Source organism: Salvia miltiorrhiza, chromosome 2, assembly GCF_028751815.1.
Source record: "Salvia miltiorrhiza cultivar Shanhuang (shh) chromosome 2, IMPLAD_Smil_shh, whole genome shotgun sequence".
Taxonomy (NCBI): domain Eukaryota; kingdom Viridiplantae; phylum Streptophyta; class Magnoliopsida; order Lamiales; family Lamiaceae; genus Salvia; species Salvia miltiorrhiza.
The window spans coordinates 359178-371994 of NC_080388.1; the positions used below are offsets into that span (position 1 = coordinate 359178).

At 35.3% G+C, this 12817-nt stretch overlaps 1 protein-coding gene across 1 annotated transcript; it reads left to right on the forward strand.

The window, feature by feature from the left end:
- Nucleotides 1-10381: 10381 nt before the first annotated feature.
- LOC131012502 (protein LURP-one-related 4-like) lies at nt 10382-11639 on the forward strand. Its single transcript, XM_057940500.1, has 3 exons — nt 10382-10741; nt 10850-11071; nt 11223-11639. The coding sequence occupies exons 1-3, from the start codon at nt 10505-10507 to the stop codon at nt 11355-11357; spliced, it is 594 nt and encodes a 197-aa protein (XP_057796483.1). The 5' UTR covers nt 10382-10504; the 3' UTR covers nt 11358-11639.
- Nucleotides 11640-12817: the final 1178 nt, after the last annotated feature.

Consider the following 12817-nt stretch of genomic DNA (forward strand, 5'->3'; position numbering starts at 1 on the left):
TGATTTGTGTGTTTTATTATTTTTCGAATATATCACAAGTGTTACGTATGGATTTTTTCACATAATCTGAATCATGTATTTAATGACTCATATTTATGCTATTTTAATTTGTGAATAGATAGATGTTTTTTTTTTTTTTGAATTAAAAAGATAATTTTTTTCAGATACACTACAATTTCATATTTCTAGGCTGGATTATATCTTTGGATTTCTAAAAAGTTGAATAAGTCATTGTTGATTATATGTTAGATTGTATCATTGGATTACTAAAATGCACCGAGACAGCCATCATTTTCAATCATTTATTGGACCAATTTTGTTTCTTTTTGTTATATGTCAGTATGTCGCAGCTTGTGGTTTTGCTTAGAATGGGCATGGTGGGGTTTTTTAGGATGATAAAGTATATATAGGGCGAGATTTTTCGACATACTCGAGTATGATGTGTTTGATTGTGAAGACGCCTTCATCAATGAGTTGATATTTGTTGATTTTGGATATAATAGCATGTTCAGATATGCTTTCAAGGATAAGGATAGTGGGGAGTTTGAATTTGTGAACGTGGAAGATGAAGCTGACGATTCAGATTTTGTTAGTTTGGCAATGAAATATGTGGATGACAAAAAAATGCTAGAAATATATTGTAAATGTAATAAAGAAAAGCAGACCGATGTGGATGAGATACGAAAGAAGAAAGACATCAGGCTTCAAGACCGGGCTGCAAATGAAGAAGCAGATGAAGCTGAGGATGTTGAAGATGTCATTTGGGAATTTGATGAGAAAAATATTGAGAATGATGAAACCACAAATGATGGGCTTGAAGATATATATTGACTTTTTTGATGAAGATGATGAATTCATCGAAGCTGATGTTGATTCAGATGCATCGTGTGACAGCTTGGATGATGAAGGGCAAAAAAAGTTGAAGTCTAAATTGTACTCGAATGGAATTCCATTCAATGATTTGAAGATGGAGCTCGGTATGAGATTCAAAGATCCAAGAGAATGTCAAGAAGTTATTAGAAAATGGGCAATGGCTACAATATTAAGTGGACAAAGAGTTCGCATGGGAAATTACAGGCCGTTTGCACTGCGGGCTGCCAATGGAGATTATATGCGAGCAAGATCCATGGAGAGCCTACCTGTATGATAAAGACTCTAAGTGGTACACATACATGTGTAAGAGTACAAGTTAATAGACAAGTTAATTCCAAGTTTGTCTGTGATCATTTCATGCCGAAGATCACAGCCAACGCAAGCACAACAGTGAAAGAGATGGTGAAGGAGTTACATTTGACTTATGGTTGCAAAGTTGGAGGCAAGAAATGCTATAGGGAAAAATGGATGGCACTGAAAAATATAAGGGGTACATTTGAAGGCCATTAGGCTAATTTAAGGAGCTACGTATTAGAGTTGATGAGGACTGACAAAGAGGGATGATTTGAGCTGAAGACGTACTTGGATAAGCAAGATAAGCCTGTATTTGAACGGTTATATATAGGTTTTTCAGCTTTAAGGAAAGGGTTCCATGTTGGCTGTAGGAAGTTCATTGGCTTTGACGCTTGCTTTTTTTAAGACGGTCTTAGGAGAAGCATTGGTAGCAGCGATTTCTAAGGACTGCAACAACAGAATGTATCCCATAGATTGGGCCGTGGTTGAAAAAGAAGATGAGGAAACTTGGTCATGGTTTTTCGAGCGCCTATTTGAAGCGCTGAACATATCAGACGGATTAGGTTGGACATTTATGAGTGACAAGCAAAAGGTAATACTAAATATCATTCATTTCGGTGTATTACATTTAAAAATAACTAATAAATATATTTAACTACAATTTCAGGGTTTAATTAATGGGATTCAAAAGCTTGCTCCTAATAGTGAGCATAGGCACTGTGCTCGACATATATATGCTAACTGAAAGAAGCGATTTGCAGGCCCTAAATACAAGATATTATTTTGGAATATAGTGAAGGCCACGAGCAGGGTAGACTATGAATGGCATCTGAATGAAATGAAGAAAGAGAGCGTCGCGGCAGCTGCTAATTTTCAAGAAAGAGGCCCTACTACATTCTATAAGGGTCTGATAAATTCTTATGCAAAGACTGATGTGGTTGATAATAATGTCTGCTAGACATTTAACAGTTACATATTGAAGTGTAGGGATATGGTTATTATTGATATGCTAGAAGATATTAGAGCGAATATAATGACCAGGTTATATGATCTTTCCACTAGTATGGAGAAAAGACTCGACCTTTCTGATTGTCTTTGCCCAAATATTAGGAAAAAATTAATTAGGTCATAGGTTGTTGTTCGGTTGTGTGATGTTAGGCCTGCTGTTGGGGGTAAATTCAAAGTGCATATTGATGATGACTCGCATATTGTTGACTTTGGAGAAAAGGTTTGTACTTGTAGATTATGGGAATTGACGGGTATTCCATGTTGCCATGCATTGAGTTGCATTTATCATATTAGAGATGACCCTACAGCCTAAGTTGATCAATTTTATTATAAGTGCAATGCAATTGAGTGCTACAAGTTTGGGTTGAGTCCACTACGGGGTCAAAGGTCTTGGCCAATGGTTGCCGAAGCCCCTATTTTGCCTCCAAAATACTCAAAACCAGTTGGTAGACCTAAAAAATAAAGGATACGGGGGCTTGATGAGCAACGGAACACTAAGAAAACCAAATGGCCAACGACAAGGTTGAGAATGTCATGCAAGAATTGTGGAGGCTTTGATCATAATAAGTGAACATGTAAACAGGCTGCTCGAGTGAAACAGGTTCGTGATGTGAAATATTTCTAACTTCAATTTGTTATATTACAAGTGTATTGAAGCATAATAATCCATTGAATTATATCAAGCAAAGAGAATTGCAGACGGTATGACCTACTCGTAACTATAGTATTTAAGTTATAATTATTTATCATGGAAACACATATTAATGTGTTATTTATTGAGCAGGCACGACAAGGATATGGTGTTTTAATATAAGAAGAAATAGGGAGTGTTTATGTCCGAGTATGGTTAATACTATTCATTTTAATCTCTCTAATGAAGCCTCTATTATTTTGTACTCACTTACATTTACATGCTTTTTAGGATCCTGGTACATGTCGTGTACATTTTGTTAGTGGATATGATGTGGCCGCAACAGCTGTAAGACCTCCAAATAACATGAAGAACAGAGAAGGGAGCACAAGGGGAACGCAAGAGAGTCAAGTTGAAAACCCCACACCACCTTAAACTCTTATTTTATTTTGTGTTTTGGCATCGATTAGACTATTTCAATATAAAAGAAGAAGGAAGTATTGTCAGACTCAATTTTAGCCATTTTGATGTAATAATGTTTAGACACTTGAAATGTTTTGATGGAAAATCTTGAAACAATTGCATCTCAAGTTGTATGTTTGTCACTAATGATAAACAAGAAAAATAACAGGTTTTCTAAATTGAGATGAGGAAATTGATCTTAGGAATTTCCGTAGTAGTGGTGTCATAGATCATAGGACGAAAATATATTTTCTAAGAGATTCCACAAGATGCGTTTTTCACGTAAAGTTATGTGTTCTTCATATTAGATGCCATAATTTTTTCGGGACACAAATAACCAAACTTTGAAATGATAGGTACTTATATGCCATAACTCTATATGTTGGAGCATTTTTGTTAAAACTATGAAACGATGGGACAAAATAAAAAAATTAAATAAAAAAAATAAATGCCACATCAGCAAATTTCCGGCATTCCACGTCAGTACTCAGGTGCCGGATTTTTTTATTGGAATATAAATGACTAAACTCTAAAACGATGGGTACTTGTATGCACTTATCCTTAGGTTAGGACATTTTTGTTAAAACGTTAATTCGATAGGACAAAATCGAATATTTACCCTTATTTTTATTCTATTAAGAATGCATTTAATTTTAAAGACGAATCATTAGTAGACTAGCAGCACAATTGTCCCAAAATACACTTTTTAAACTTTTTGTTCCATTATTAAAAAATTTTTCCCATAAACACAATTAAGGGTTAAGGTACAAATCCACCCCTAGAGCGTCTATCCCCCATTCTCGACCTTGACTCAAATACACCCCCAGAGTCCATAAAAAGAGTGCATTTAAACCCAACAAGTTAACGGCCGTTTCATGCCTTTAGCTTGTTGGGTTTAAATGCACCCTTTTTATGGACTCTAGGGGGTATATTTGGGCAAAGGTCAAGAATGGGGATATACGCACAAGTTAATTTAATTTTTTTTTTTTAAATTTCCAAGTGGGACCTCTTGCTCGCCAGACGAAAAGAAGTGTCATCGGCAATGACATAGAGGCATCAGCATTTTCAGGAGAAGGAGGCGAGGCATAGAACAACGGCCTCACCAATTTTCGGAAGCTACCGGCGACGACATCGCCGGATTTTACAGAGAGGGACAGTGGCGTCAGGAGTCGACAGACGAGCACCAGCCTTGCCTAGTCCTTCAGCGGCAAACTTTTATAGGAGAATTAGGGCTCGATTTGGGTATTCGAAATTTCACAAGAGAGAGAGAGAGAGAGAAGAAGGTTGTGTGTGATTGAGAGGGGAGGCCAAGGAGCTCGCCGGCAGCCCACTCACGCAGATCGCCGCTGTGTTCGTGGCGGCATGGAGGAATAGGCACCTTGAGCTGCCCTCCGACCCCTCACTTCTATTCAACGTCAATGAAACTCAGAGCAAGAAGAAGAAGTAGATGTTGCCCCACAGCAAGGAGTTCCGGTGAGTTGCGATTATGTACGGCGGTGCCGGAACTTGCAGCAGGCGCTTTTGGGTCCCACTGGAAAAATTAAAAAAAATAATAAGTTAATGGCAAGAAACGGGCGTTAACTTGTTGGGTTTAAATGCATAATTTTTATGGACTCTGGGGTGTATTTGGGCCAAGGTTGAGAATGAGAGGATATACGCTCTAGGGGTGTCTAGTTTAGGGGTGGATTTGTACCTTAACCCTACAATTAATTATGATACACAGTGATAGTATATTGTGATAAAGCTTAATATATATAATCTTTTATCTTAAAAGCATGCTTTATTTTCATCACAATAGTAAGTTATAAAAAGTATTAATAATTTAGATCAGCTTTTTGACTAATTTTTAGATTATGAATCATATAAAAAGTCATTCCTATATATATTCATGGGATAATTACATCTAAAATACACAAACTTTCACTTAATCTAGATTTTTGTATATAAACTAGTAAATATTTTATCTTCAAATACACGAACTTTTAATTATTTTGAATTTTTCACGTGATTGTCAATTACCCCTAAATTAATATCATTGTGATTAGCTGATGTGACAGATTAATACATTGCGGTCAACTAAAGTGATATGAGCATCCAGCTACACCATTTTTTTTTTATATAAATTAACAGTATTAAATAAAGAAATTTAAACGCCGCGCCACAAGGGACTCGAACCCAAGACCTTTGGCCTTAGACATTAACTCCTTACCATTTAATTAGTACATCGATTGTTTAAGCTACATATAGACATTTCAGACCTCCGTTTCAATATTGATTTAGGAATAATTGACAATCGTGTGAAAAATTAAAACAATAATAATAAATTTGTATATTTAAAGATAAAATTTCTAATTTATATACATAATTTAAATTGAAAGAAAGTTTGTATATTTAGAAGAAATGGCTCCTGTATACTTTAAGAGACGACTTCGTGTAAACTTGCTTAAGCCCTCACACTAAATTACTAAGAAAAATTATCTCTAAGTGCATTCCTACACAAATCCTTTGAACCTTTGCAAAAATCTTAATTAATTTATAAAAGCACTAAACTACATATTTAGTGACGTGGGCAACTTAGTTCTCCAACTAATTAACTGCGTGTTTATGGATTTTATATTTAGTAATGACATCTTTTTCAAAAGTACTTTTTTCTTCAATTGATTACATAGACAAGCAAACATACAAACATAATTGTGCTTGAAATTTTTTGTATATATATAGCAGCTGATGCCTAATCTCTTCTGTCCAACAACCGTGTGCTCATGAAAAGACAGACACATATTAAAAAAAAAAATTATAATTAAAGGTTGGCTCGAAACGTGCAGATAATATTTTTAAGTCCAACGCAGGCTTTTCGATTAGAATGCCACTAAATTTCTTAAATTATCAATATCCCAAACATTGAATTTTGCATATACGACTTTTACATCAGGTCATGAAGTTCTTGAATTTTGAAAATTTTGTAATTATATGTATGATGACATTTTCCATATTATCAGCATATTGAAAATGAATGTATGTTGTGGTACTGTCATATGAGTGTAAATAAATATATATTTGATCATGCTGCACGTCGATTTCTGTTAGTCAAAAATATAAATTATGCTATAAAATATTGCAAAGTAATGCAGAATTGCAAAGTAATTACGTAGGTTTACTTATAAAATGACACTTTATCCGTCCAATAAATGGGACGGAGAGAGTATAAGATAAGATTAATATTTCTTAATCTTAGTGTAAAAGTTTAAAATATTTTTTGGAGATACAATCAGCAATGAGACTTAGAGGGTGTTTGACTAAGCTTACTATAAGTTCTTGAAGCTTATAACATATTTCAACAATTTATAATAAGATGCAATTTTATAAGAATTTATAAGTTGTTAAAGTGTTTGGATAATTGAGCTTATAATATAAAAAGAGCAATTTTTAGTTAGAGAGAAAATCTTTGTTAGGGAGAGAAAATGAAAGAAAAACGCAATTAGAATGATGTGATGAAAATAAACAATTATAGTAGTTGAATTATTTTTGGAAAATGAGTGTTGCTTATAAGATAATTAGAAAATAAGTTGGGGTAGATGAACTTTTCTGGGGGGAGGGGGGGTTTATAAGCTCTTAGAGCTTATTTCTACAACTTATAAGTTCTTTAGCAGCTTATTTTGCCAAACTCTTTGAAAGAACTTATAATCTTCTAAACAACTTATAAGCTATTTTAAAGAGTTCATAAGCTCAGCCAAACACCCTCTTAAACTAATGACCTTGCAAGAAAGAGATTTTGTGCATCACATCTTGTCACTTAAGTCAGGCCTTTTCAATATCAATATTATCTTCCTCCACTCCATTTACTTGATTAATTTAAACAATTTTTAATACTAGTTATCGTAATCTATATAATATATGAATAAAGAGATTTAACGACAATTTTTTCCATCAAATTTTTTCTCTCTTCTCTTCTCCTTTTTTTATTTCGTTCTTTTTTTAAAATCGTCAACTTCGATTTATTAAAAAATATTCAATATGAATGTTAACCATGACAAGATTTTTAATTTGATGTAAAAATTATAAAAAAAAATAAAATAAAAATTGAAACGAATAAGTCATGATCGTTTAAAATGTCATTTTGTTCATATATTTTTAATGTTGAACATCCTACTTTTTTTTATGTTGGTGAAAATGTAAGTAGATGTCACATTTTTTTCTTTCAAAAAATTTACATGATTATTTAATATAACATTTTAAAAATTTACATATATTTAAATTAATAGTTTTTTGATGCGATTTAGGAGAAGGAGATTATGTTGATTCATTTTAAAACTTTTTAATTTCAAAAATAAAAATTTTATAAGTGCAATTGTATTAGTTTTAATATAATAGCTTTGGGTTATTTATCTATAGACTTTTAATAATAATATAGTTTGAACTTGTAAGAGTCCAAAATTATTAATATTAAGTGTGAGTTGTTAATTTTGTTATAATGATGGTTTAGTCTTATTTGCTCAAAGTGAGATTGACTTAAATTATTTTCTTTACAATCTATGAATGTAAATATTATTATACGATACTCATTAAATTTAATATTATACTCATTGACTTGATAATATTGTTATTATGCACATTTTCAAATCAACTACTAATATTTAAATTAATAGAAATTATTTTTTGTTACCAATTAATTCATACATGATGATATCTTGGCATTTTTACATAATTTAATTTTGTTTAAAATAATAAAATATATCATGACACATGCATCGTATGGGGGACTTACTAATTAGAGTCTTAACGAAGGAGTTGGAATATGAGAAATCTAACGAGAAAGAGAGATAATTAATCTTGATTGAAGAGAATATCATATAAGGTTAAGTAACAAATAAGCCCCTAACGTAGAGGTCCTTATCACTTCTGGCACCTTATGGCCAGGGGGTGTCAACTAAGCCCCTAAAGTACTTAATTTCTGTCAATTAAGCCCTCCGACTTAACGGAGTTAACACCATTAACTATTTTAATTTTTTTATTATTATTATTTTGTTTGTGGTGGGACCCGCGCCTTCTTCTTCGCCAAGCTCGCCGGAAACTCGCCGGTTCACCACAAACACGTCGGAAAACTAATTGAGGGGGCTCGGTCTTTCTCTCACAACGCCTTCGATGGAGAAATCTCCCTCAACGCGCGCACACACACAGTACAGCGTGCCGCCGCCGCCGATGTAGTCCATGCTCCCGACCACCGCCTGCTTTCCCTCTCATGCTTATAGTTTTTGTCCACGAATACCAGGGCAGGGAGTGGTCATTGTCGTCATCAGTTGGAAGACGTTGTCGCAGCTAGCATTTGAAAGAGGGTGGAGGTCGAGATCTGCAATCTAGGGTTTTGCTGAAAGGGGGGGATGGAGGCGACTGAAATAGCGGGCGGTGGGAGAGGCGATGACGGCTGCAGTCGTCGCTATCGCCGTCGAAAATATCAGAGAGAGAGTCGAGTGGTCGAGGAAGGTGAGGCGGTGGCCGTGGTGGTGGCAGCTGCCGTCGATGGAAAAGAGGGCAGCGCTGCGCGCGGGGCTTGAGACGCAGGCAGCCCCTATATTGTGTGTGTATGTTCGCGTTGAGGGAGATTTCTCCATTGAAGGCGTTGTGAGATAGACCGAGCCCCCTCAATTAGATTTCCGGCGTGTTTGTGGTGAACCAGCGTGTTTCCGGCGAGCTTGGCGAAGAAGAAGGCGTGGGTCCCACCACAAACGAAAAAAAAAATTAAAATAGTTAACAGTGTTAACCGTCCGTTAAGTCGGAGGGCTTAATTGGCGAAAATTAAGTACTTTCGGGGCTTAGTTGACACCCCCTGGTCATAGGGTGTCAGAAGTGATAAGGACCTCTACGTTAGGGCTTATTTGATACTTAACCCTATCATATATCGTGAAATAAAATCAAAAACTTGAAATATCTTTTATTTTAATGGCGATAGAGTACTAGTATTCATTTATTCAATGGAAATTATTCCTATAATAAGTAACTACTTTTAAAAAATGAAAAATGAAACGATCTTCTTCCACGCAGAGGCAAAGTTAGGGTTTTTTCATTATAATAATTTTCTCTCTTCTAATGTCCACGTTCGATAAATCATATTTATATGCACAATAATTGGATTTGGAGCCAGGGGCGGATCCAGGATTTGAGGTTGGGGGCTGAATTTATTGATCTACGACGTCTGAAAATATTTACACGGGGGTTCGGGAGCGGGAGCCCCCGAAGCAAAAATTTTTTAGCATTCCGTACACTTTATTTTCATGCATTTTTTGACAATCACTTAATATAATAGATAATTGTTTGCAATTCAATTAATTCAACATCAAGTAGATTGAAAGCATACAAAAACATACTTTCATTGTTAATAATTAGTAATTTTACTTTTAACTTTAGAATGGACTCAAATTCAACATTAAAAATTAAATTAAAAAAAGGATAAAAATAACAAATCAATGTACAATGTGAAATAATTAATATGGATAGTTGGATATACTATAAATAATGTATTTATATTTTTTCTTCTATTTCTTATTTATATACATATATAAAATAAAATATATATCTATATTTAAAATAAATAAAAAAACTCAAAAGGGGGCTTCAGCCCCCCCCATCCGCCACTGTTTTGGAGCCATGACGGCTTCAAACCAAAATTGGTAATGACACATAAAACGTAAAAATCTCTTAAAAATATACATGCAACAGATAAGATCACAGATTAACCAATTTAATACTGAAACAAAAATTTGTCTGCTTACAAATAAATCTACATTATCGTATGACGTACGCGTCATGCACATTATCAACATGTATAATTATATAAAATACGTAATAATTAAACTTTGAAAAAGATTCAGGAAGAAGCGCTTTTGGTCCACCACCATTTATCTTTTTGTTATTGTAATTACAATTAAATCTAATTACTTAGTGCTCGCGCCATCAACTAATTAAAGGAAATTTGTCTGCCTTTTGTGACGCCAAACTCCAATAAAAACAAATAAATTAACATGTCAATGCTTTGGATTAATTAATTAACTATTAATTAAACTGCCCAATTAAACTAATGATTAAAGGAACCTTCATGGCTTTTTGCATCTTCAAACTCGCCTATATATATATACACACACACCACTTCTCTGAGCTCAAAACACACACACAAGCTAAAGGCTCAATTCAGCTTTCTAAATCCACACATTTAAATTTAATTATTCTATTAAAATTGAATCCATGGCGAGAGTTCATCCGAATCCATCGGCAAACACTTGTTCTTCTTCTTCTTCATCATCAGAGAAGGAGACGTTCACGATCTGGATGAAATCCCTCGTCTGCCATGGAAATGGCTGCACCGTCTTTAATTCCGACGGAGATGTCGTTTTTCGAGTCGATAATTATCAGCAGAGATGCAGCAGCAAGGCCTTTCTGATGGACTCCGCCGGCAACATCCTCTTCTCCTTGAACAGAAAGGTAATTTCACCTCGATTTGCAGAAATTAGGGGTCTTAATTGGTTAATTTTGTGTAGAAATTTTGTGAATGTGTATACATCTGAAACTGATGAGTAATTGGATTTGCAGAAATTAGGGCTTTTTGGAGATTGGGAGGGCTTCAAATGGATCGATTCCGTGGTCAGAATGGAGAAACCGTGCTTCCGAGTGAGGCGGAATCACGCGATTTTGAGAAAGGATAACTCGTGCGTAGTTTCTGTGGGATGCGATGAAAACAGCTATACAATCACAGGATTTGAAGGGAAATCGACGCTGAGGATCACAGACTTTTCAGGCCAGATTTTGGCTGAGGTTAGTTAATTAGTCTATTTGCATAAGCATTAATTCATTCATTAATTCTGTGTTTTGCGATGAAAAAGAATATGTCAATAATTAATCAAGCAAAAGGTGATTTAATTTGCAAATGAAGATAATTAACGATTTTTTCGGTGATAATTTTCAGGCTACACAGAAATTGTCAGCAGAAGGAGTTGCTTTGGGAGATGATGTGTTGAGATTAACTGTGGAGGCGCGTGCGGATCAGTCGCTTGTGATGGCGCTTGTGACAGTCTACGGCTTGATTAACAGAAAACTCTAATTAAATTAATTAGATGATGTACATAGGTGAAGAGTTTGATTGGATATAATTAATGATTATATCCATATAGATACACTGTCAAAGTGACAAAGTGTAAAGTCTTAGGTAGAAAATGATAGTTGGGATCCTAAGCTACCTGCATTTTGAGAGTGGGGGAAAGTGAGTTTTGATAGTTAAATACAGTTTTGTCTTTGTACAAGTTACTTTTTCTTCCAAGTAATTTAGAAGCAGAGTTGATGTTAATTGTGTTTATAAATATTGGAACTTTGAGTTTTTACTTAATTTTGATTTTGTATATGAGTTAAAAATTTCATCTTCAACTAATTTTTTATTTAATTTTCGGTGAATTAGTGTAATCGTAATAAATTGAAGTGACAAAATAATATCATCATGACTAATTGAAATAATGTAAATATCCAATTTTATCGTTTGATCTTGAATGAGCCTTATAGACATTTCCGTTATCAAAATTGAAGAACTATACTTCCTCTGTCTAATTAAAGATGGCTCGTTTTCTATTTTGAGTCGTCCTATTAAAGATGACTTATTTTCATATAAGATAGTACTAATATTTAACTCTTACAAAATTGTGGGCCCTATTATTTTTATCCAATTTACTCATTCTTCATAATCTTCGTACCAAAAATAAATGAGTCATGCGCTTAATGTGACAAAAGGAGTATATGTTAATGGGTTAATTGCCTCTAAATTCATAACGTTTACATGGAATTGGTTTTTGCTCATATTTTAAAAAATTAGCCTCTAAATACATAACCTTTCATTTTTGTCTCGTTTTTGTCCCGTCACCGATTTTTTCTTACGCCGGCACCGAAAATTACACGGTGGCAGCCGGAAATTGACACATAGGCGTATTATTGACATGTGGAAAAAAAATTGAAAAAAAAAAAAAAAAAACCCACCTTCTTCTTTCCCCTTCCCCCACCCCCACCCCCAAACCCTAATTCCCCTTCCCCCTGCCGGCGCCGCCACCCTCTGTCGCCGGCGCCGCCCCTTGCCGTCGTCGCCACCACTCTCTCAGCCTTCCGCACTATCAAACCTCTCACGCTAGCCAACGCCGCCGAATCCTCCGGCGGCGCCTCCGCCAAGCCGGCCTCCACGAATCCAAAGCTTCGAGGCGGCGCCGCAGGCGATGTGTAAGAAGGAGCAGACGAAGCTTCAAAGCTTCGAGAACGTCTGGGCAGATCTGAGCTTCAGATCTATCGTCGTCTTCATGTTCTGTGCGTTGGGGGAGGTGGTAGCTGCGGAGGGTGGGGGAAGGGGAGGGGGCGGCGGCGACGAGGGGAGGGGGGGAGGGTGGCGACAGCGGGTAGGAGGGGAGGGGAATTAGGGTTTGAAAGTGGGGAGGTTGGGGAAGATGATGATATGGAATTTTTTTTCTTTTCAATTTTTTTTCACATGTCAATAATACGTCTATGTGTCAATTTTCGACTGCCACCTTG